The sequence below is a fragment of the Haliotis cracherodii genome, unplaced genomic scaffold (genome assembly GCF_022045235.1).
Source record: "Haliotis cracherodii isolate W230 unplaced genomic scaffold, xgHalCrac1.p SCAF_16, whole genome shotgun sequence".
NCBI lineage: Eukaryota > Metazoa > Mollusca > Gastropoda > Lepetellida > Haliotidae > Haliotis > Haliotis cracherodii.
The window spans coordinates 23,853,541-23,877,542 of NW_027266271.1; the positions used below are offsets into that span (position 1 = coordinate 23,853,541).

A 24,002-nucleotide genomic window follows, 5' to 3' on the forward strand; every position below is an offset into this window, starting at 1 on the left:
TTCACAGTGCAGTAACAAACACTTTAGCTTTGATTTTCCCAAAGGCGCATCTATGTATTTCTTTGATTTTCCTAAAATTGAAATAAATTTGTAATTTTGACAGAAACAAATCACAACAATTCGTTATTCTATACAAAAACAACAATAATGCATAAAACTTAAATAACAACAGATAGTTGCATGCTTATTGCAATAAGTCAGGACGACTACCTACAGGGATGACATTTGGTGGGATGGCATGTGAAGGGAGACAACTCTTGTCAGTATAGACATCAGTCCTTTTAGGGCTGGCTTCAAACATCCCAGCTGATTTAGCATTGCAACAGAAAGTAGAAGTTTATTGAGTAAATGAACAATATTCTTATTCAGGTGCCTTATACATTTGAAAGATGATTCCATGTTTTAAAATAATCCTTGAAAATTTAACACTCTTATGCTTCAAATTTTGAAATTGATTTGTTTATAAAATTACATTTTACTTTTATCTACTGTAAAGAGTTATTACATAGACATATCTATGAAAAGCTTTTCATCTTTTCAAGTTTGTTTTTGTTTGTTTATGATGGCAGTGAGGCAGTCTGTCAATAATTGAGTCTGGACCGGACAACCCAGTGATTGACATCATGAGCATTGATCCATGCAACTGTCATACAATGATATGCAACAACCAAGTCAGTGGGCCTGACCACTGATCCTGTTAGTTGCCTCTTACAACAAGCAAAAGCGCCTTTTATGGTAATTAGCATGGGTTGCTGAAGACCTATTCTACACCGGATCTTCACGGTCCATCTCCTTAAAGAGCCTACCATATAAGTACTAGTAATCTGTACAAGAAACACATATTAACCATGTGAGCAGTAGATATATATATAAATACTTTAAGGAACGATATATGTGACTCTAAGAATGATGTTAATACTACTGCATCAAGTAATCCATTCCTGGTAAGATCAAGCTACAACTACACTGTTATTTGCTGTACAACTACCCAATTAAACCCTTAACAAAACAATCACTTCATTGATTTTGAGGTGATCACTTGGTAATTCTAAAAGGTCTATCATCTCTCTGGATTTAATGTTCTCCTTATGCTGGTGATGGTGGACAATTATTTAGTCTAATGATCTTCTCCCGCACATGTCTACAGCATGACTTGACTTGCACTTTATGGGGCTGTTGTGTTATTCCCATGTATTTATAAACATACAGTACCTCCAACGTATCCAGTACATAACAAGAACAGGACTTAGGGGAAAAGAAAAAGAATTCCAAAATTCCGTGGAATCAGAATTGTTTGCCTGTTTCTTAAAATCTAACATGAGCATCAGTCCCAAGTTTTAGTATTATCTAATAAAATTGATATTTTGAAGTCACAGAAACTTCTTTTTGATGTAACAATTTTTTATTCAGCCTACAGAGGGTCAATTGTTTAAAACCTTCCATAAAATTTTATTTTATTTAGGATGCTTGTATAACCTATATAATCTATATTGCACATAATTTAATCAATGACTGTTGTATGTTGTAATACAGGACTGGTGTATAACTCTAGTATGTTTAATACAGGACTGTTGTATAACTCTGGTATGTTTAATACAAGACTGGTGTATAACTCTGGTATGTTGTAATACAGGACTGGTGTATAACTCTGGTATGTTGTAATACAGGACTGTTGTATAACTCTGGTATGTTTAATACAGGACTGGTGTATAACTGTGGTATGTTTAATACAAGACTGTTGTATAACTGTGATATGTTGTAATACAGGACTGGTGTATAACTCTAGTATGTTTAATACAGGACTGTTGTATAACTCTGGTATGTTTAATACAAGACTGGTGTATAACTCTGGTATGTTGTAATACAGGACTGGTGTATAACTCTGGTATGTTGTAATACAGGACTGTTGTATAACTCTGGTATGTTTAATACAGGACTGGTGTATAACTGTGGTATGCTTAATACAAGACTGTTGTATAACTGTGATATGTTGTAATACAGGACTGTTGTATAACTCTGGTATGTTTAATACAGGACTGGTGTATAACTGTGGTATGTTGTAATACAGGACTGTTGTATAACTCTGGTATGTTTAATACAGGACTGGTGTATAACTGTGGTATGTTGTAATACAGGACTGTTGTATAACTCTGGTATGTTTAATACAAGACTGGTGTATAACTGTGGTATGTTTAATACAAGACTGGTGTATAACTGTGGTATGTTTAATACAGGACTGGTGTATGACTGTGGTATGTTGTAATACAAGACTGGTGTATAACTCTGGTATGTTGTAATACAGTACAGGTGTATAACTCTGGTATGTTGTAATACAGGACTGGTGTATAACTCTGGTATGTTGTAATACAGGACTGTTGTATAACTCTGGTATGTTGTAATGCAAGACTGGTCAATAACTCTTGTATGTTGTAATACAGGACTGGTGTATAACTGTGGTATGTTTAATACAAGACTGTTGTATAACTGTGATATGTTGTAATACAGGACTGTTGTATAACTCTGGTATGTTTAATACAGGACTGGTGTATAACTGTGGTATGTTGTAATACAGGACTGTTGTATAACTCTGGTATGTTTAATACAGGACTGGTGTATAACTGTGGTATGTTGTAATACAGGACTGTTGTATAACTCTGGTATGTTTAATACAAGACTGGTGTATAACTCTGGTATGTTTAATACAAGACTGGTGTATAACTGTGGTATGTTTGATACAGGACTGGTGTATGACTGTGGTATGTTGTAATACAAGACTGGTGTATAACTCTGGTATGTTGTAATACAGTACAGGTGTATAACTCTGGTATGTTGTAATACAGGACTGGTGTATAACTCTGTTATGTTGTAATACAGGACTGTTGTATAACTCTGGTATGTTGTAATGCAAGACTGGTCAATAACTCTTGTATGTTGTAATACAAGACTGGTGTATAACTCGGATATGTTGTAATACAGTACAGGTGTATAACTCTGGTATGTTGTAATACAGGACTGGTGTATAACTCTGGTATGTTGTAATACAGGACTGTTGTATAACTCTGGTATGTTGTAATGCAAGACTGGTCAATAACTCTTGTATGTTGTAATACAAGACTGGTGTATAACTCGGATATGTGTATAACTCTGGTATGTTGTAATGCAAGACTGGTGAATAACTCTGGTATGTTGTAATACAAGACTGGTGAATAACTCTGGTATGTTGTAATGCAAGACTGGTGAATAACTCTGGTATGTTGTAATACAGGTCTGGTGTATAACTCTGATGTGTGTATAAGTCTGGTATGTTGTAATACAAGACTGGTGTATAACTCTGGTATGTTGTTATAAACTCTCACATGCTACAAGATATCATTATTCTTTATTGATCACAAATGGCATATTTCCATTGCCAACCAGTTCAAGGTCACCGAGCCCACTGTACAACCCAGCTTATCAGCAAATCTCCATACCACACTTGCTTAATCAACATTGCAATATAGAATAAGTCTGTCAATAACAGCCGCAGATCGTGTATTTGAGATCAAGCACAATACACACATACTCTAAAACATTGAGATTAATTTTTCTGACCTAACTAGGCAGAGTTTTGCAATAAATCTGTATCTACTTCTGTCCCGAGTCCCTGTTACTGTGTTGCTAAGGAAGTGACAAGCTGCCAGAATAAGCTGTAAGGATCACTCCTAAGCTGAAACAAACCTTAAACAAATGATAATAAGGATACATGTTGCAATTTTAAGTTCCCACTTCCGAACAAACAGACTATCACGGATGCATTCAAAGTCAAGGATGAAAGTCAAGGTGATATATGAAAAATATAAGATATATTCAGCCTGATCATCCAATCACATTAAAATCAGATCTATTACTTCATGATGTCAATCACTGGATTGTCTGGTCCAGATTTTATTATTAACAGACTGCCGTCATATAGCTGGAATATTGCTGAGTTCGGCGTTAAAAAACAAACAAACAGATCTATTACTCTGATACGGTATTTCACTGAAGACCTGACTAGCGGTCCACAGAAGGTTATATCAGGTGAACCATAAGCAAACTTTGACCACACAGTTAAAATAAAGGGTGTGTGGGTTCTTGAGACAATCAGATATCAGCTTTCAACAATGATTCAGCTTCATATCTTTACCATCTCAATTTGGAAATTTGTATTGTAACAAATGAAAACCAACACAGAACACAAATATTCCTTCTACGGTATAAACTTTTGGGTGTAAATACTGAAAAGTGACAGCTTATATAAAATATCCATAACAATATAATCATGTTGCCTTTCATTATTTCCATTGAGAACTGGCCATATAACTTCATTTTTGACATACAGAAATCAGATCTGCTTGTCCGAATGCTCACTCGCAGAGAGAATTAGAACCCTTGATACTGATTGAACCTGATGCAATAACCTATGGAGGCCTATCAGAGTATATGATGTGATATTTATGAGATTACCTGATCAGCACAACTTTTTTCTCAAACTGTCGTACAGCCAAACTCTAAATATTATATGGTTTCAAATAAAATACCTGGGTTCAAATATTCAAAAACACCTATAAGTCCGAATTCTGAAAATGCTCAAAATACAACTTAAAACATGGAAGATACTTTCAATGACCAAAAAGATATGAATGGATTTCTACTGGTTATTTCTACCAAAGTTTCAAAGTAGTTTGTTTACTTCACATTTCAATAAATTTCTCTGAAATATTCCATCGCTTGAAGAAATACAGAGGCCATTAGTCTTTGTTTTCTACTTCTCATTGATGCTCTAGTCAGCAATAGCTCATCTGGGGGCACGGGTGGCCCTGTCGTCTAAGGCGCCGCGATTCGCTGTGCAGAGTTGCGTCCCTTGGGCACGCCAGAAACCTATGATTGTGGGTTCAAATCCTGGTTCGCCCCGATTATGTTTCTAGGTTTGTCAGCACCATACCCGTGCTCGTGGGTTTCACCGAAGTGGTAAACGTCTGAGACCTACATCACTCGGGCTTTCCTCCCACAGTAAGCTGACACGCCGCGATATAACTGGAATACTGTTAAAAGCGGGGTTAAACCCAACTCACTCACTCACTCACCAGATAGGTCATCTGTATTTAAGTAATCACATGTGAGCCAGACAAACTGTGGTTCAGATTAGGAGTGGTTGAGACCCAGTTATGAGGTTCCACTGTCAGGGATAATTCTAGGGTGGGTCCTTGTGCTTTTAGCCGCCCAGATTTTCAAACACAATGGGGCATTTTGACATTTTGCTGTATGGGTAAATGTGGGTGTACCTCTAGAATATATGAAATTTTCACATAAATAAAATTCCTAGATTGAACCCTGCACTGCACCCTATCTCGCATCATTGTATTGTCCCCAAATACCTGCAAATGGAGAAAATCCCAATGTGTGTTGCCTTGTTAAATACTTGATGAAATACACCATACACCTACAGTCCTACAAAACATCCATGCTTCATGTGAATCACATCCATCGACATTTAATGTACACAGATGCCTTCAACAGTTTGTTTAATAAAAATTAAAAAGCCACCAAACAAAATACCTACCAGCTCTCATTTTCTAAACAGTTGGATCAGAATGGAACAATTACTTTATATTGGGCTAACAGCATTAGCAATAATTCTATACATCTTCTATGCCTTCATCAGGTGAGTCCCACCTATCAATAATCTCTGCCTGCCCCATGCTGAGAGGATTAACTAATATTACAGGAAAACATTTCTGCCAGGACAGTTAATTGCAGTGCCAATCTATAGGAGGCCAATAATACCCTGGGCTATGAGCTGGCCACTTCCGATGTCTGTAAGAAGCCAAAGGATCGGCTCTGCAGTGGATCCTTGAAACAACATTGTCTTAATTCCTAGGACTAATTCACCTACAGTATTTTGAATTGCCTGGCAGTATTGATGGCACGACAATACTGACCCAAGGGAGATGGTTCTTGTTTCTGACATGTCAGTAGGCTGTGTCATGGAGACTTTACAAACCTTTCATGACTGTCCTCATTACTTGAATTATATCTGATAAATTATCTTCATATATTTGGCATAAGGCATCTCACGTGAATGAGTTCGGTTTAATGCCGTGTCACACTGTGTGAGCCTGATGTTGGTCTATACGATGTGACACGAGATCTACCACTTCAGAGAAACCCATAAGGGTACGGTCCTGGCTGGCCATTGCAAGGATCATACTTGGGTCAAATGTCTGGTCTTAGAACAGTCTATCAAAGTCAGTTTAAAAAGTCCCCCCAAACTGTCCCCCCAAACTGTCCCCCTAAAATGCCACCCAAAGCCCACCCCTTGTAAATGTAGACAGCAATGGTTGAGGCTCTGAAGACTTCCTGACAGCCGTGATAGAAGATCGATTAAATATGTGAATATGAAACAAATCAAACGAACACATGTGAATTTAATCCAACATGGGAAAGGCAAACTGCTACGTACACCCTACCGTAAACTGAATATGTTTGGAACATATTACCAAGCATATTGTCAGTCGTTATGTAAACAGTACATGTCAAATTATTTCAAAGTTGGTTAATGTCAACCATGGCAGACAAATGTTGCTGAAGGTTTGTTGAAAGACAACATCACCCTGTACAAAATGTCAAGTAACTTCACAAGCATAACACATACACATATAAAATTGATAACAAGTTTTCAAGTACATTGAGCTGTTCCACGAATAATCTCATTAAAATCAGATCTTAGTGCTTGCTACCGCTACACAAAGATCTGAGAATATCTAATTACAGGTCACACCAGAACGACATTTCACAAACTTTGACTGACCAATAAAATGACTTACAGGGAGCCAATCAGAAAACGGCTTTCTCGAACTAAACACCACTAGTTTCAAAACGGTGACTTCTATTCCAGACTACATTTGAAAAATATTTTGACAAAGTTCTAGATTAAATATTTGAAAACTATGTTTCAAAGATTGCATAGCAGTACTTTACACGTGCAATAGAAAGTTTCCTCTGTTTCAAATGTTTATCCAATTCAAGCGAGACATAGACGATTATTTTGACGGAATCAGTCATACAGTCCATAACTGTCATCTGGACTACCCTGTGTTAACCTTTTTGAGGTTTCATGATGAAAAAACACATTCTGACTGTCCCTTTCACGATATGGTGATTGGTTGTATGAAAGGTCTTTCTGACCCACAATATGATGTCCTCAGATCTTTGTTCAGCAGTAGTCATGCATTTGAATAGTTAACTGTGTTCTTGAGGTATTCGTCTTACCCTTTTTTCTGGGTTTAACAATGCCATGGTGGTAGCAAGAACTAAGATCTGATTTTAATGGAATTGTTCAAGAAAGGATAACATATCACATGTTGCAATGTGCAATGAACAAAGGCCTCTTCACAAACTCAATTCTACATTGCATAAACTAAATTGGTACTCACCAACCGACCAAGGTTCCAATTCTGCCTTGCCATATTTGAGTCCCTTGAAGCCTTCAAACCCAGCACAAACATACGCCTCTCCATCCTGCAAGTCTTCTATCTCAAGGATCCGCTGGCCTTGGTTTGGTGTGAAGATCTGTCTCACGCCATAAGGGAGGCTGACACTATTGGGCAGCTTCCCTGTTAGGTCATTCAACAGATCATTGAAGTTGAGGTAGCGATGTGGAGTTATGTACATTCTCTTCCCCTTGAAGTAGCGATCACCGTTCACATAAAAGCGGACTTTTCGGGGTCTTCTGAGGTTATGGTACCGCTCATCTGTGATGTCCCTGTGCGCCTGAGACATCCCTGCATTGTGCATCCGGTGTGACAACTCTGGCAATGCCATCTGGACTGGACTTGACATGGTCATTTGTGTCGACGATGCAGGTCACAGTGAACAAAAGCCAGGGTCAAAGTTGATGTCCATTCTTCCACTTCCAAACGTCAACATCCTTTGACCTATAAATGGAGTAATTGTCCCATTATCATCAGTGTCACATATCATCATACATAATAATTGCTTTTTTCCTCTACCCAATTACCCCTAAAAGGCAACCCGAACCACAACTGGAAATAACTATTCTCATCACATGAAGAAAACATGTACACTGTTATGACCGACATTGGACAAGGACAGAAGACTGCTAACTGTTTATGGCATGATGGTAACTAGTTTCATTATTACATTTTAAGCAGGAACAAACTTCTTTCACATTGTTCAACAAGCATTGATCCATAGAGTTCCATTTTAAGAGTGAGTGAGTGAGTGAGTATGGTTTTAAGCCGCTTTTTGCAATATTCCAGCAATATGACGGCGGGGGACACCAGAAATGGGCTTCACACATTGTACCCATGTCAGGAATCAAACCCGGGTCTTCGGCGTGACGAGCGAACGCTTTAGCCACTAGGCTACCTGACCGCCCCTCCCCATTTTAAGAAGCCATACAAATGATACTTCTTAAATCATATATGCATTGTAAAATAATGAAAATATTAATCTGGACACCTTACCTCCTCTCCATTCACAATTATTGGATCTGACACCACCATGAGTCATGTGTGGTCATCAAATAATGAATTGAATTCACCATTCAATCCTTTAATCATTCAGTCATGTTAATGTTACATATGTACATATACAACTCGAAAAGTTAAGCTCCCCATGGAGAAGTTAATCACTATCACATGATGTCCTCAGACGGAACTGGTAAGATCATTTGGTAATGACATGAATGTTTAACCACAGCTAAGAGGTCAACGTTTGCTAGAGGTCCTGGCTTGCAAACCATGTGCAACATTCTACACACTACTCGTTAAAAATGCAATTAACACTAAATCCATATACAAGTTGAAATTATTCTTAATTCTTGTTCATAATTGCTTGTAGGAAATTATCTGATGGTGAAAGGTGGCAATCAAAGAGCATGATTAATGTAGGAAAGTCCTTCAACTTAAGCTGTTGGTCATCAGCTTTCTTACAAGCATTCAGATATAAGCAGATTGGCACAGAAACATGGCCACCTAATGAGGTTAAGACAGTCCCGGGTCTGCACGGTCTTGTGTGAAACAGCACAGGCAGGTCACTACCAGTTCCACTTGGGTAGGCAACGACCGCCTCCGTGGTCTAGTGGTAGAGCGTCCGCCCGAAGAGCGGAAGGTCCGGGGTTAGATCCCCGACCGCGTCACACCAAAAGACGTTAATAGATGGTACTTGTTGTTACCCTGTCTGGCGCTCGGCATTAAGGGTCTAAAACAAGGACTGGTCGGCTCAGAGTCAGTATACTGTGTCTGAGTGGGGTATTCATGTTAAACTGCAGCATGGTATCTCAGGGAGCTAGCACTATAAATCGGCATCAGGTCGGACTAGTACACACAAACACACACACATACATGAACGTCGCTATATAAGTGCAATAATCTTGGACGCGACGTTAAACCCCATTTCACCTCACCTCACCTGGGTAAGCAACAACCCTCTTCCACAAGCACCTGCCTGAAGAACAGGATGCCCCAGAGACAAATGTCATCACAGACATTGAGAAATCAAGTATCCGAGGAACATTTGTCCCACAGTCTCCTTGGCATGGATCAGTCATTAGGAAGTTTGCCTGTCCACTAATTGCAAGCTGGACATCGTAACTGTTCAGGGGAATATGACAGGTGACAGGTACAGGTGGCAAGTCCTGAATTGGCAGGTTGTACCACATTGTGACAACCATCATCCGGCTGATAGATCTGTCTACATGGATGACAACATGAGGCCACACTGTTTTCAAAAGATAATAGTTCCTTTCACAGAATGCCATCCTGACCATTCCTTTGCCCGCCATGAATCCAGATTTCAACCTGCTGTAACACATCTGGGACATCCTGGGGCATAAAATTCAGAAAATGAATCCACCAATAGCCTATCTACAGAATTAATACAATCATTGCACCAAGAATGGCAAACCCTACCCCAGGAAAGTCTGGTCTGATCCAGGAACGTCCGGTCTGATTCAGGAACTTCCGGTCTGATCCAGGAACATGGACGCTATAGATGCTATTGACAACCTCATCACAGGAAATCATATCAGTCATTTTGGGCAACACCTTGCCAGCCACTACTGTCTGTGACACCCTACAGCTCAATACTGAAGTCATGTACCAACACTGTCAATAATACACACAATGAAATGTCCACCAATATTATAAATTCTTGACTTCATTTATCAACAGATAATTACTCTGGTTTCTATGCCATAGATGCACATAGGTTTCAAAACTCATGGCCAAAATAGCAGGGGGCATTTCAGCATTAAAAATTGGCACTAGTCCTGTAGTCCTTGTCAAACTGCCCATTAGTTAAGGTATCATAAGGACTAGTAGAAATTTTCCCTTTTTAAGGGTTTTGCTATATGTTATCATTATACGGACTACTGGACTAAAACTGTTAGTTTCTATTGCTGGCATTTGACTTTTTTCCTGGTGTATGCCTTCAATAAAAGTAATAACGTATATTGCAATTCTCCACACAAGTGAACTGCTGGCATATGTCAAGAGCATCTCTACAATGATGTAAATTTTTACATTAATTTAAATAAATAAAAATAAATAAAAGACATTTCATAAAACAAATAACATAAATACAGGACATTTTCAAGATCCTCAAATACCGATAACCAATGACTAACAAGTGAAAAAATAACTATCAAAGTACAAACCAACACTGCCAGGATGGTAATCGAAGTCTGTCATTTCAGGTGTACTATCCTCCTCAAGACTGCTTAACATACTAACACCAAACTTGAAATGCCTCAATCACTATGGCCATTCACAAGCCCCTTCTGCTTGATAATGAAAACAGCCATTCAGACAAAAAACAGATTTGATGTTTTACAATCATTTTTTTAATCAATACACTGCCTAGGAGAGATCCATGCACTGAGGCCTATGCTGCTAACAAGAATTGATGCACAGACCTCAATTTTTATGTAGTTGTTTGAGGTAATTTGTGAAAAAATGCCATTCAGATAAGTGCCATATCCATGACAACATTTCCCCATTACCAAAAGCTGAAATGATTCAGCCGCATCATATTAATAAACGATTTTGTACAAATATCATCGGGAGTGCAAGGAAAGCCATTTAACAATCAATATGGGAACAAAAGGTTTCAAATTGTCTCACTTCAACTTGTAAACAGTTGTCAACAAAGCATTCAACAATGAAGTCATTACCATGAAAAGCCCATTACCTGATGGTTAGAGAGAACCAATATCAACAGATTTCTCTGAACAACAGTCGGAACACTTATACATATCTGTTGTGAGTCCCACTGTGGAGACTCAGGGCAGAACCAGTCCCCATAGACTGAAATTTAGTCCCAGAAATACATTCATCTTATTTAGAAATATATCTGTATTTGGGTCAGGTGGGTTGTGAGAAGGACCCGGGTACCCACAGGACTACCCGGACCTGTGGTTAGTCATGTGATATTTTCTAAAATGGCAACAACAATAAAATTCATTGATTACACTAAAAGTCAGTAATGTTCTTTCTGACTATGCACACATTCCTTTTAAATATTTGGATAAGGATAAAGCTTCAGTAAACTTCAGTGTGTGCATGATAAAATTCTTTTAAATGTGTATCTAATTAATTTTTACAAAGGCCTCGATTAAACAATTTCCAATCAGACATTTTGTACCGAACTTGGGACTTACAGCAGGTACTGGGTGGGCTGGGGACCAGGGTAGGAAATTAGGACTTGTCCCTGCCCCAGCAGTACACTGGTATGCCAGGCCCATACTAAACTATACAGGCTGCTGTGATGCAGCTGTCCCCCACTGGTATGCCAGGCCCATACTAAACTATACAGACTGCTGTGACGTAGTTGTTCCCCACTGGTATGCCAGGCCCATACTAAACTATACAGACTGCTGTGACGTAGTTGTCCCCCACTGGTATGCCAGGCCCATACTAAACTATACAGACTGCTGTGACGCAGCTGTCCCCCACTGGTATGCCAGGCCCATACTAAACTATACAGGCTGCTGTGACGTAGTTGTCCCCCACTGGTATGCCAGGCCCATACTAAACTATACAGACTGCTGTGACGTAGTTGTCCCCCACTGGTATGCCAGGCCCATACTAAACTATACAGACTGCTGTGATGCAGCAGTCCCCCACTGGTATGCCAGGCCCATTCTAAACTATACAGGCTGCTGTGACGCAGCTGTCCCCCACAGTACACCAGGCCCATACTAAACTATACAGGCTGCTGTGATGCAGCAGTCCCCCACTGGTATGCCAGGCCCATACTAAACTATACAGACTGCTGTGACGTAGTTGTCCCCCACTGGTATGCCAGGCCCATACTAAACTATACAGGCTGCTGTGACGCAGCTGTCCCCCACTGGTATGCCAGGCCCATACTAAACTATACAGACTGCTGTGACGTAGTTGTCCCCCACTGGTATGCCAGGCCCATACTAAACTATACAGGCTGCTGTGATGCAGCAGTCCCCCACTGGTATGCCAGGCCCATACTAAACTATACAGACTGCTGTGACGTAGTTGTCCCCCACTGGTATGCCAGGCCCATACTAAACTATACAGGCTGCTGTGACGCAGCTGTCCCCCACTGGTATGCCAGGCCCATACTAAACTATACAGGCTGCTGTGACGTAGTTGTCCCCCACTGGTATGCCAGGCCCATACTAAACTATACAGACTGCTGTGACGCAGCTGTCCCCCACTGGTATGCCAGGCCCATACTAAACTATACAGGCTGCTGTGATGCAGCAGTCCCCCACTGGTATGCCAGGCCCATTCTAAACTATACAGACTGCTGTGACGCAGCTGTCCCCCACTGGTATGCCAGGCCCATACTAAACTATACAGGCTGCTGTGATGCAGCAGTCCCCCACTGGTATGCCAGGCCCATACTAAACTATACAGGCTGCTGTGATGCAGCAGTCCCCCACTGGTATGCCAGGCCCATTCTAAACTATACAGACTGCTGTGACGCAGCTGTCCCCCACTGGTATGCCAGGCCCATACTAAACTATACAGACTGCTGTGACGCAGCTGTCCCCCACTGGTATGCCAGGCCCATACTAAACTATACAGACTGCTGTGACGTAGTTGTCCCCCACTGGTATGCCAGGCCCATTCTAAACTATTCAGGCTGCTGTGATGCAGCTGTCCCCCACTGGTATGCCAGGCCCATACTAAACTATACAGACTGCTGTGATGCAGCTGTCCCCCACTGGTATGCCAGGCCCATACTAAACTATACAGACTGCTGTGACGCAGCTGTCCCCCACTGGTATGCCAGGCCCATACTAAACTATACAGGCTGCTGTGATGCAGCTGGACCATCACTGTCCGGAGCATAAAACAACATTCACTCACGATGACTCTTGCTGCTTATGTTTCAGTCTGTTTAATCTTTCTCCTCTGTCAGCAAGCATGGCCTTCCTCATAATGACTGATATGGTCATGATTTTCTAGGTCAGGTATTTGAATAGTTAACTGTGATATAATTGTCTCACTTGTCTCACCCAACGAGTTGGTGCATGTGTGATGCAGACACACTTGACGTTGCTAATGAATAATTTGCATACTTGTATGTATACGCGAGGGGTCGGTGTATGGTTCCCAGTAGAAAGTGACAACTTGGAGTCGATGGCTTGCAGTTTTTACAATTTTATTTTATACATGTAGATATATACATACAAAAAAAAAACACTATGTGGCAGGTCAGCACATAGTGGTAGTGGTTGTTGTCTTGGTGATAACAAATATAAAGTAAAGTTTGAGATATGACTGATTTGTTTTTTCTTTACCCTAATAATTTAAGAAAAAGAAACTTCCACATTACCATGTGTAAATTACTACCACTCTTGATCAAAAGGAAAACAAATGTAAACAGCATTGCATGTATTAAATACAATCGAAACTATCAATATTCCTAACTGAAATCGATACTATTGATCGGAAACTGATTTAACAATCGGTTTATTCAATTTAAGTGCTTACAAATAGCAATATATCGATATTTCGATTTATCGTGACACCCCTACTATATACGCATACCTGCAAACATTTAATTCGCCAACCATGCAAGAACAGTTTTCTTCCTATTGATTCATGTTTTCAGTATGGTTGGTTGCGTCCAGCTTCCTGACCCGGGCGAGACAGCACCTACAGGACATTGACTTCGGTATTCCGGGGGGATGTCTCTGGTCTGAAGCTCATTTCTAAAGTCCACCAGTACCTCCACATCCGCGACCATTTCATCCAAATAATATCTCTTGTCTTAGTTTCAAGTTCCGCTATCATGCATTATAGCGGAGCCTGTCATGATGGAGCCATGTACTTATATAAAGAATTAATAAACAGATTAAAATATGAAAGCCAGGTATACAATAAACACTTTTTGTTACCAGATAGAGCAAAAGAGTCTAATTTGCATACCTCAGTATGGATCTGTTGACTTGCTGTTTTCAGTGTTACGTGTTAGCGGTAATGTCTTTGCTTTTGAAAAAACAACAACTAATTGTCTGTGTGTATAATGGGCAGGTCCCTCCACACAGTGACAGTTTTAGTGGGAAATATGTGTTAAGTAAGAATGTTTCGCTCTTTGAAGTTCCCGTCACTGTCCAATCACGTCCAATTACTTTCAGCAGCGTACCAGTTCGGTGTCACCGTCTCACACTCACAAAGTCACAATTAGTGTCACCTTTGAAACACGACAAAAAGAAACCACATTTCTAAGAGGAGCAACACCCATTGTTGTAATGTTACATAAATCGTTGATTGCAATTAATATCATGACTATAAAACCTTTATTTTGTCTCTTTTCACTCCAAAATAGAAGGGGAACCATGCATTTATTCTAATTCCATTTCAGTCATAGTAGTTTTTATATGGAAAAGCAAGTTTTGCTACTGCATATCGAGAAACAGTAATTTGGAGCAGACTATGTCAGACCATGAAGATGAATGCTAAGCTGATCTTCCACCAAGTGTGCTATATGAAACCTCACTATTTCCATCTTTTGTATAACAGAAAAAAATAAGTTTGTAATGAGAGGTATCGTGGCATACTGACCCATGATTTCTCACATATACTTGTGTAGTTGAGTTTTGTTTGTTTGTTTGTTTGTTGTTGAACGCCACACTTTGCAATACTCCAGCTATATGATGACGACCTGTAAATAATCGAGTCTAGGCCAGACAACCCAGTGACTGACATCATGAGCATTGATCTATACAATTGGCATACGATTAAGTCAGATCAATAAAAACAAAATTTGAAACTTAGAAAAATATTATTTTTATATTTCAAGAGCAAAAAACAACCCTGACAACATTATGAACCTTTTTTTAAATAAATGTTTGGTCTGTTTTCAATACTGTTGTTGATTGTCTACATGCAACCAAGGTTGTGTATTATAAATTCATAATAGCAACAAGCATGTATGTCTGAAAGATTATGTCACAGCAAGTACCTTTTATTCTGTTTTCATACAAACAACAAACAACTGCGTTCATAATGCATTATTCAACTTGTAAATGGCTTCAGTGCTTAGCAGATTGAAATCAATACACAGACACTTTGGCTTTCACAATAGTGCATGTTTAAATAGGGCACATTCAGAAAGCCAGACAACACAAACCCATCTACTGAACATTTGCCAAATTGAAAATAGAAATTAATGGTCTGTTTTTACACATAATGTTGTTCTAATCCTCTGATTGGGCATCCATCAATATGATTGATGAAGTGGGCATAAACTATTCAGAACATCATCAAGACAGACACTGGATGGGAAATCACCACTTTACTATGGAAACCAAACAATACATACTGAAGAAACCCACTGAATACTGAAGAGTTCCATTTTCATGGCACAGTCCGCAATACTACAGATTTAACCTATAAAATATGTTAGCCTTGACAAGATTAAGCAGTATTATCAAAGGACAATGAGAGACAGTCATTCTGGGTGCCTAAATAAGGAATTGATTGTCATCTCTGATCGATTAATTGCCAATTATAAAAGTTCTTTTGTGATAATTTGGTGAAGTATAAGGCATCAGCAGTCTGATAAATAGCAGACTATGGATCGAGGTATGTTGCCTCTGCAATTTTTCAAAGTGTTCTTGATGCTGAGTATAATATAAAACGTCAAGCCAGAGAATAACCATTCTCGATTATGCAGATTCCATCCAATCTCATAAAAATCAGACATTAGTGTTTGCTACCTCAGTGCTAGAAGTTGCGAGTGATTTGGTTGCATTTGCGAGTGAAGTTTAAGGAATGCAACGAAATATTTTAAAACACTTATCTCTTGGCGAGAACGAAAAAATAATGAATTTAAGGTAAAATAGGCCTTATTACCTGTCAGTAATTTTTCTTTTAGCTCTTTGTGAAATGCAGTTAGTCGGCAAGACTATCAACAAAAGTCTTAGCGATATTTACTGTAAGTAATTCTAGTTCATTTCATTTATCCAGCCTCGCAATCTAGTTCACAGAATATGGATAAAAGGGTTCCCACAATCTCTTGCATTAGCAGACGCCCAAACATGGCGACTTCTGTGAATTCAAAAGGAAAAGGAAGGATTACATCATATTTTCAAATTAACATGAATGAAACATCAAACGAAACTGATAAACCTGTCACCCCAGAAAAGAAATCAAAAGTCGAGAATGTTCAATTAAGTGTGTTGAAGGCATCATGGTTGCTAGACTTTGATTGGTTGCGATACGACAAATCATCAGATACGATGTCTTGTGATTTTTGCAGACACGCAGGTGTATCTTTTGCTGGAAATACTGATTCGCGAATGGTTGTCAGAAGTTTAAGCTGGAGAATATTAGGGCACATTGATTCTCACAGACATAGAAAGTGTAGAGACATTTTATGCAGCAGACAAAAAACGTCCATATCTCAATCGGCTATTGTGCAACAATTTCAAGCAAAATACAAAAAACTGATACAAAAACTAATAAGAAAAATGTGGATGAACTGAAAATTAAATCAATGATGTGAAATGTGCAGAAATGTTGTAAACAGTGGCAAGTACAATTAGAGAAAAAAACATCCAAAACATAAGATGAAGTCAATTACTTTTCTTTGATGATCGATGGGGCCACAGACAGCTCATTTTCAGAAAATGAAGTTATTTATGCAAGAATTGTACAGAATGGTGTGCCTGAAATCAAGATACTGACACAACTTGAACATGCCCATGCTGATAATGTGTTATCAGCTATTCAAAAATCACTTTCAGCCAATGGCCAAGAACATTTTGAAAATAAACTTATTGGCTTTTGTGCTGATGGGCATCTGTGAATGTTGGTCAGAGAAATGGTGTGGTTTCTAAACTCAGAAAGATTGCCCCTCATCTGATAGACTGTATGGCCCATTGACTGGAAATTAGCTTTGATGAAACTCCAGAGAGAAAGTCCCATTGGTTGAAGTTGTTAGTGATTGTCTCCATTTAATTTTGAAAACCTACCACTTTTGTCCTAAGAGTAAAAGGGAACAATGATCGGTGATGAGTTGGACACTAGAATTTACAGGCCAACACCTATCAAAGGAACAAGATGGATTCCACATGTTGACAGGCCTTTGAGATTATTCCTTCAAGGTGAAAAGGATGGGAATCTTGCCAGCGACAATGGTCATTACACAGCAGTTTGTACCAATGGAGAGCTTGGCAGCAGCCAGCAAGAATCCTGATATAAAGGGTAGAGGCAAAAAAATCCTCAAGCAAATGACAACATTAAAGTTTGTAGCATTTGCTCATTTTATGGCTGACATGTTTGGTGAAATTACATTACTCAGTCTGAAACTACAAACAAGAACACTTATTATGCCAAGTGCAGTGTCAGCTACTAAAGACTGTATTGACACAGTCAAGAGTATGAAAGATCAACCGGTCCCTGGAGGACTTCATGAGAGATGTCAGCTGTTGGTAGAAATGACAGGTGACATTTGTAAGGTGAAAGAAAATATTTCATCGGCAATTAACACAACAGTTGTCATTTGTATCAAGGAACTGAATGCCAGATTTCAGAACGTTCTTGGCACCAAGAAGGACTGTGATACCAGGAAGACAGTAGAAAGCGTTCGAGTGTTACATCATGATGCATGGTTCCAATCAATGAAGGATTTGCTAGGTTTTGGCACACAGGAAATTGAAACACTTTGTAAGTGGTTTGAGAGGCCTCTCAAAGCAGGTTGCTGTAACCTTGATGCCATAAAAGCTGAATGGAGGCAGCTCAAAGTACTGGTCTCAAATTGTTTCAAAGGAAAGTCCTACCTCAACTTGTGGCAAGGAACCCTATAAAACTGAACTGAAAAACATTCTGCATCTCTTGAAATTATGCCAGTACTTCCCATAAGCGAAGCAGAGTGTGAGAGATCCTTTACAGCACAGAAGAGAATAAAATCACATGTTAGGAGCAGTATGTCTGTTAAGAGGTTGTCACATCTAATTCTGATAAGTTGTGGAGGTCCTGAACTTGCAGAATATGACCCATGTGAATCTGTGACCAAATGGCTGTCCAGTGGGAAGAGGAGGTTTCCTTCCACCCAGACAACAGCATGGCCCAAGGACATTGTTTCTGTCAATTCTGAGCAGTTTCTTTAGGGTTAGTAAGTCCGCTCAGAAGTTCACTTAGTACAAGGAAACCAGAGACAATAATGTGAACTCTCAATTGACATGAATCAGTGACAAGTTAAATTAAGTCAATTTTAGTGTCGTTTTGTTTTTTTCAAATTTGTTCCTGATGTTGTTTCAGGTTAAGCTCAGGTTGAGAAATGAGGCCTCATATCTACTCATCAGACATACACCATTGTGTAAAAATTTGAGATTGAAGAGATGTATCTTTTTAAAGTGACTATCCATCATCATGTAATCATTTCATGTTTGACAGTTCTCAAAACAAACATCTATTTGAGTTAGCTAATATATAAATGCTCAAACATTTAACATTGTTACAATTGCAACATTGTGTTCAAATTTGATGTCTTTTACTGTAATCAATATTCAGATAACAAACAACTTCAAACAAACATAATCTTTTATTTATCATGATTGTAATAGGTAAAGGTTGCATGGCCACTTGCATTTCATTTTAGCTACTGATTAAAAATATTTACTCAGCAAATAAGTTAAAAAGTGAACTTTGAGCCCTGTACCTCTTCACGAAGATCTGAAGACGTCTTATTACAGGTCACATCAGAACAACCTTTCGTGAACTTTTACCTGCCAATGAACTAATTAACAAGAAGCCAATATTAGCCAATCAGAAAGCACCTTTCTCAAGCTTTACGGCACTAGTTACAAACCAACAACTTCCATTCCAGACTATGCTTTGAAAAATATTTTTCTTAATATAAAACTGAACCAAAGAAAATTCAGGACTGTCCAATAGAAGTACAAGCTTGTATAGCAGTACTTGAAGGTCATGATTTGGGTTCCATTGGGCAAAGGCTAAGAAAGACCGCCCTTGCAAATATTATTTTATGTTATTTACACGATGGATACTCAGAATGAAGCATTTTAATAGCCTCATATCCTTTTGTAGTCACGGTTGTCAAAATGGTTCTTTAATCATGTATCAAGAACTAAACATTAACTACTTTAGCCCTATACACACGTGATCATAAGAACATTAATGACTATTTCTTATTTCTGACAAAACAAACTTATGGTTTAGCCTGTAAATAATACACAATATCCCACCAATAAACTGTTTTATCCTTATACAAGAAAGAAAACTAGAATGTGTTCTTACTCAAGAATATATGTCTCCTCCCCATCATTTTGGGGGATACATTAGTTCAAGTTGTTACTTGTAAATGTGTTTGCAAATAAACAAACAGTAATAGCAAATTAAAGCCTGGAAAGAAAATAGTTTTATGGAGAAATATTCATTAGCGGTAAAGTTTTGGTGGGAAACAAACACTACTAGTTTGAGTCATAGTCCAAAAGAAATGGCCCAGAAACGAACCCTACCCTTATTTGGTACAAAACTGTTTCCATTGAAACATAAGAAAATATAATTTTCAAAATGTTCAAAATAAACAAAGGCATCAGTAAATCTCATTAGTAATGCATATGCCAAGTTTCATTGAAATCTGTTGAACAGTTTTCAAGTAATGGCCCAGAAACTAACCTTACCCTCATTTGAGACAAAGTCAAAATTGTTTTCATGGAACAATGAAAAATTTGGAAAAACTTTAAAACAGCAAAAAGCACCAGTTCAGCTGATGAGCAATGCATATGCCAAGTTTCATTGAAAAACATTGTTTTATTGAACGGTTTTCAAGTTATGGCTTGGAATAGGATGCCAATGCCAACATCAACGCCAACGCCAACGCCAACGCCAACGCCAACGGGAACTGAGCCAAAAATTATGTCTCCCCACTCTGTGGAGAGGAGTCATAAGAACACCAGAGAAACATTTTTGTTTCTGTCGAAACAAGATCTATACAATTAATTGTTGAACCTTATACAAAATCATTTAACACAACATTTTTTTTAGTCAAATTCCATCATGAGACACTCTGCCCACGTTCCATGCAGCTTGGGTATACAAAAAACAATATATCTCCGTAATCCGAATAGTGCATTGTGTTTAATCAGTGTATCAGAGCAACATGGTTGTGAACCAGCCCAGCACTCTTATCAACAACACACAAAGCAACCTGACTCCACCAACAGTCTGCATGACAATGAGACAGGTTTACCTGGAATGGCAAACTAACTTACCTAACAAAGAATCAACATTAGGATATTTAAATCAGTTCATGCTTACTATGGCCAAAGATAAAAGGTTCATTTGAAGGGGTCACAAGTCTGTCAAATATGCCAGAAGATGACAGGTTTGCTTACCAAAATTGTCTTTGTTATGCAAGAACATGATCTCAGGTAGTTAATAATGCATTATTCAATTAAATGCAGCCTTCGTACTCCGTGACATGCATGACATATAAAGAGGTTATGCATGCACAAATGTGACCGAATACCCCAATATAGGGCTGGGACGAGTCCAAATTTACTACACTGGGAACCCACCCATCTATTACCTGACCCTACCGGGGTACCCGCAGTAGGTCTCAAGAGATATGTGATGTGATGTTTTGGGGATACACATTTAGGTAATTCAATATCAGACAGGGATAGGGGCGATGAGGTAGCCTTGTGGTAAAAGCTTTTGCTCGTCATGCCGAAGGCCTGGGTTCGATTATATTGCTAGAATTTTGCTGGAAACTCACACACTCAGAGAGGGATATGATGGTTTAAATGTAAATTACAAGCACAGGGAAAGTACTAGGCTCTCACCAACTCACGCCGAACACAGGTTGAAGGCATATCCCTCGAGGAATACAGTTTGGGGTACATTCACTGTGGTTCGGGGTACGTTCAGTGCGGCTTGGGGTACGTTCAGTGCGGCTCGGGGTACGTTCAGTGCGGCTCGGGGTACGTTCAGTGTGACTCGGGGTACGTTCAGTGCAGCTTTGGGTAAGTTTAGTTTGGCTGGGGGTACGTTCAGTGCGGCTCGGGGTACGTCCAGTGTGGCTCGGGGTACGTTCAGTGCGGCTCGGGGTACGTTCAGTGTGACTCGGGGTACGTTCAGTGCGGCTTGGGGTAAGTTTAGTTTGGCTCGGGGTACGTTCAGTGCGGCTCGGGGTACGTCCAGTGTGGCTCGGGGTACGTTCAGTGCGGCTCGGGGTACGTCCAGTGTGGCTCGGGGTATGTTCAGTGCGGCTGGGGTACGTTCAGTGCGGCTCGGGAAACGTCCAGTGTGGCTCGGGGTAGGTTCAGTGCGGCTGGGGTTCATTCAGTGCGGCTCGGGGTACGTTCAGTGCGGCTTGGGGTACATTTAGTGTGACTCGGGGTACGTTCAGTGCGGCTCGGGGTACATTCAGTGTGACTCGGGGTACGTTCAGTGCGGCTTGGGGTACATTCAGTGCGGCTCGGGGTACGTTCAGTGCGGCTTGGGGTACATTCAGTGCGGCTCGGCGTACGTTCAGTGCAGCTCGGGGTACGTTCAGTGTGACTCGGGGTACGTTCAGTGCGGCTTGGGATACGTCCAGTGTGGCTCTGGATACGTTCAGTGCGGCTCGGGGTACGTTCAGTGCGGCTCGGGGTATGTTCAGTGCGTCTCGGGGTACGTCCAGAGTGGCTCGGGGTACGTCCAGTGTGGCTCGGGGTACGTCCAGTGTGGCTCGGGGTACGTTCAGTGCGGCTCGGGGTACGTTCAGTGCGGCTCGGGGTAGGTTCAGTGCGGCTCGGGGTACGTTTAGTGTGACTCGGGGTACGTTCAGCGTGGCTCGGGGTTTGCTCAGTGCAGCTCGGGGTATGTTCAGTGCGGCTCGGGGTACGTTCAATGTGGCTCGGGATACGCTCAGTGCAGCTAAGGGTACGTTCAGTGCGGCTCGGGGTACGTTCAGTGTGGCTCAGGGTACACAGAGGTACATCAAACTGTATTCCCTGAGTGTTAAGCCCAAAAAGACTTGATCTGTATCTTATCACTTACCATAATTTGAAAACAAATGGCGATTGAGTTGTCAAGCATTTGTTTGTTGACATTTTGACAGAAGACAAATTGCTTATGTTTAATGCATCACGTACATTTCAAATCAGAGTCAATAAACATGTGACATCATTTCTATGACAGTGAGGTGTATATTTTCCAGCTTTAGCAGGGTACATGGAAATTTATCAAACCATCACTGACCAAAAAAATTAAAGCACATTACATGTCAGGTGAGATAGCTGGTGCATTTACATACCATGTACCTACAAATATCCATAAGAACATATTATATGCATAGATGTCTTCAAAAGACAACACTCTCATAACATTTAATTTGACAGTATTGTGGTCACTGGTCATTGTCGCATTTGTGCAGATACTAGTTCCTGGATAAGTGCAGAATATAAATGTATAATATATCAATAATGAACAAACCATGTCAAATAATTTATGTTGTTATTGTTTTACTGATTACAACAAATAATACATCAAATGCTGACTTGTTATTGTATTCGTGAATTGCTATTCGTATTCGTTACCCTATATTCATGATACGAATCGTATTCGTTGCAGCCCTAGTAAACAATCTGCATGATCCCAGTCTTACTTACCATCAGCTCCGTGCATGGCTGGACCTCATGTACCACTATCTACATGACCACTACTTGAAGTGTATATTTGAGCAGGCATTGACACAGCCATCAATCATTGAATGATCAACGACTACATCAATGTAGCATCAATACTGATCATACTGATGAGACCAGAAATTCTGCGATGTCATTGATCAAATCGGCATTATCGAATCAGCTCACATGGTTAACATCAGATGATAATGCTACTGGCATATCTTGATGACATTGCTTCTGCAATAAACAAGCTTTGTAAGCCCACTGGATTCAGTAATGAAGTGATGAGTATGCTGGTTTTTAGCTACATGGAACAATTTTTAAGATATCATTATGGCCACCTCACCTTAATGTGGAATGAGAGTGAGGAAAGTGAGAGAGGATTAAGACATATCACCCAAAACAATTTCATTCTTACTTAGTTATTGTCATAATCGTCCCAACTTTTATCAACTTCATAATCTGTTAAAACCTAGTAACACTACGGTATTATGTTGCCTGAACAATATTTAAAATGTTAAAATGTTACTGCGAAAAGTCAAATTATAACATGGTTTATGGTGAAATATAACATAGCTACGCATAAATCACAAAGAGCAACGAAGAATGAAGCATGGTTTGCTTCACGATAAAACATTGTTCTAGCATGTCATTTCTAAAAAATTTTAAAAAAAGCGCTCGCATCTTAATGATGTTATATATGGAACGTTACTTTTAAGAGGGAAGTGTCTTGTGAGGGCTTCGGTGAGGAACTGACAGGCCTAGGGCAAATCTGTGATTTTAACCCACCATGAACAGGCAGTGAGAGGAATGAACCGCAAAACGCAAC

The 24,002-nt window shown here is 39.7% G+C and overlaps 1 protein-coding gene across 2 annotated transcripts in view; it reads right to left on the reverse strand.

Moving 5' to 3' along the window:
- The window catches only part of LOC139463958 (serine/threonine-protein kinase DCLK3-like), an 87,390-nt gene that overhangs the window by 39,038 nt on the left and 24,350 nt on the right, over nucleotides 1-24,002 (reverse strand). The window contains exons 1-2 of one of the 2 annotated variants that reach the window (XM_071245427.1): nucleotides 10,700-10,725; nucleotides 7,455-7,955 (exon numbers count right to left, since the gene is read on the reverse strand). In XM_071245427.1, the coding sequence (XP_071101528.1) occupies nucleotides 7,455-7,866 (412 nt within the window). In that variant the 5' untranslated portion in view covers nucleotides 7,867-7,955; nucleotides 10,700-10,725. Of the gene's footprint in view, nucleotides 1-7,454; nucleotides 7,956-10,699; nucleotides 10,726-24,002 lie in introns of those variants that run through there. The other variant, XM_071245426.1, reaches the window with a different exon arrangement.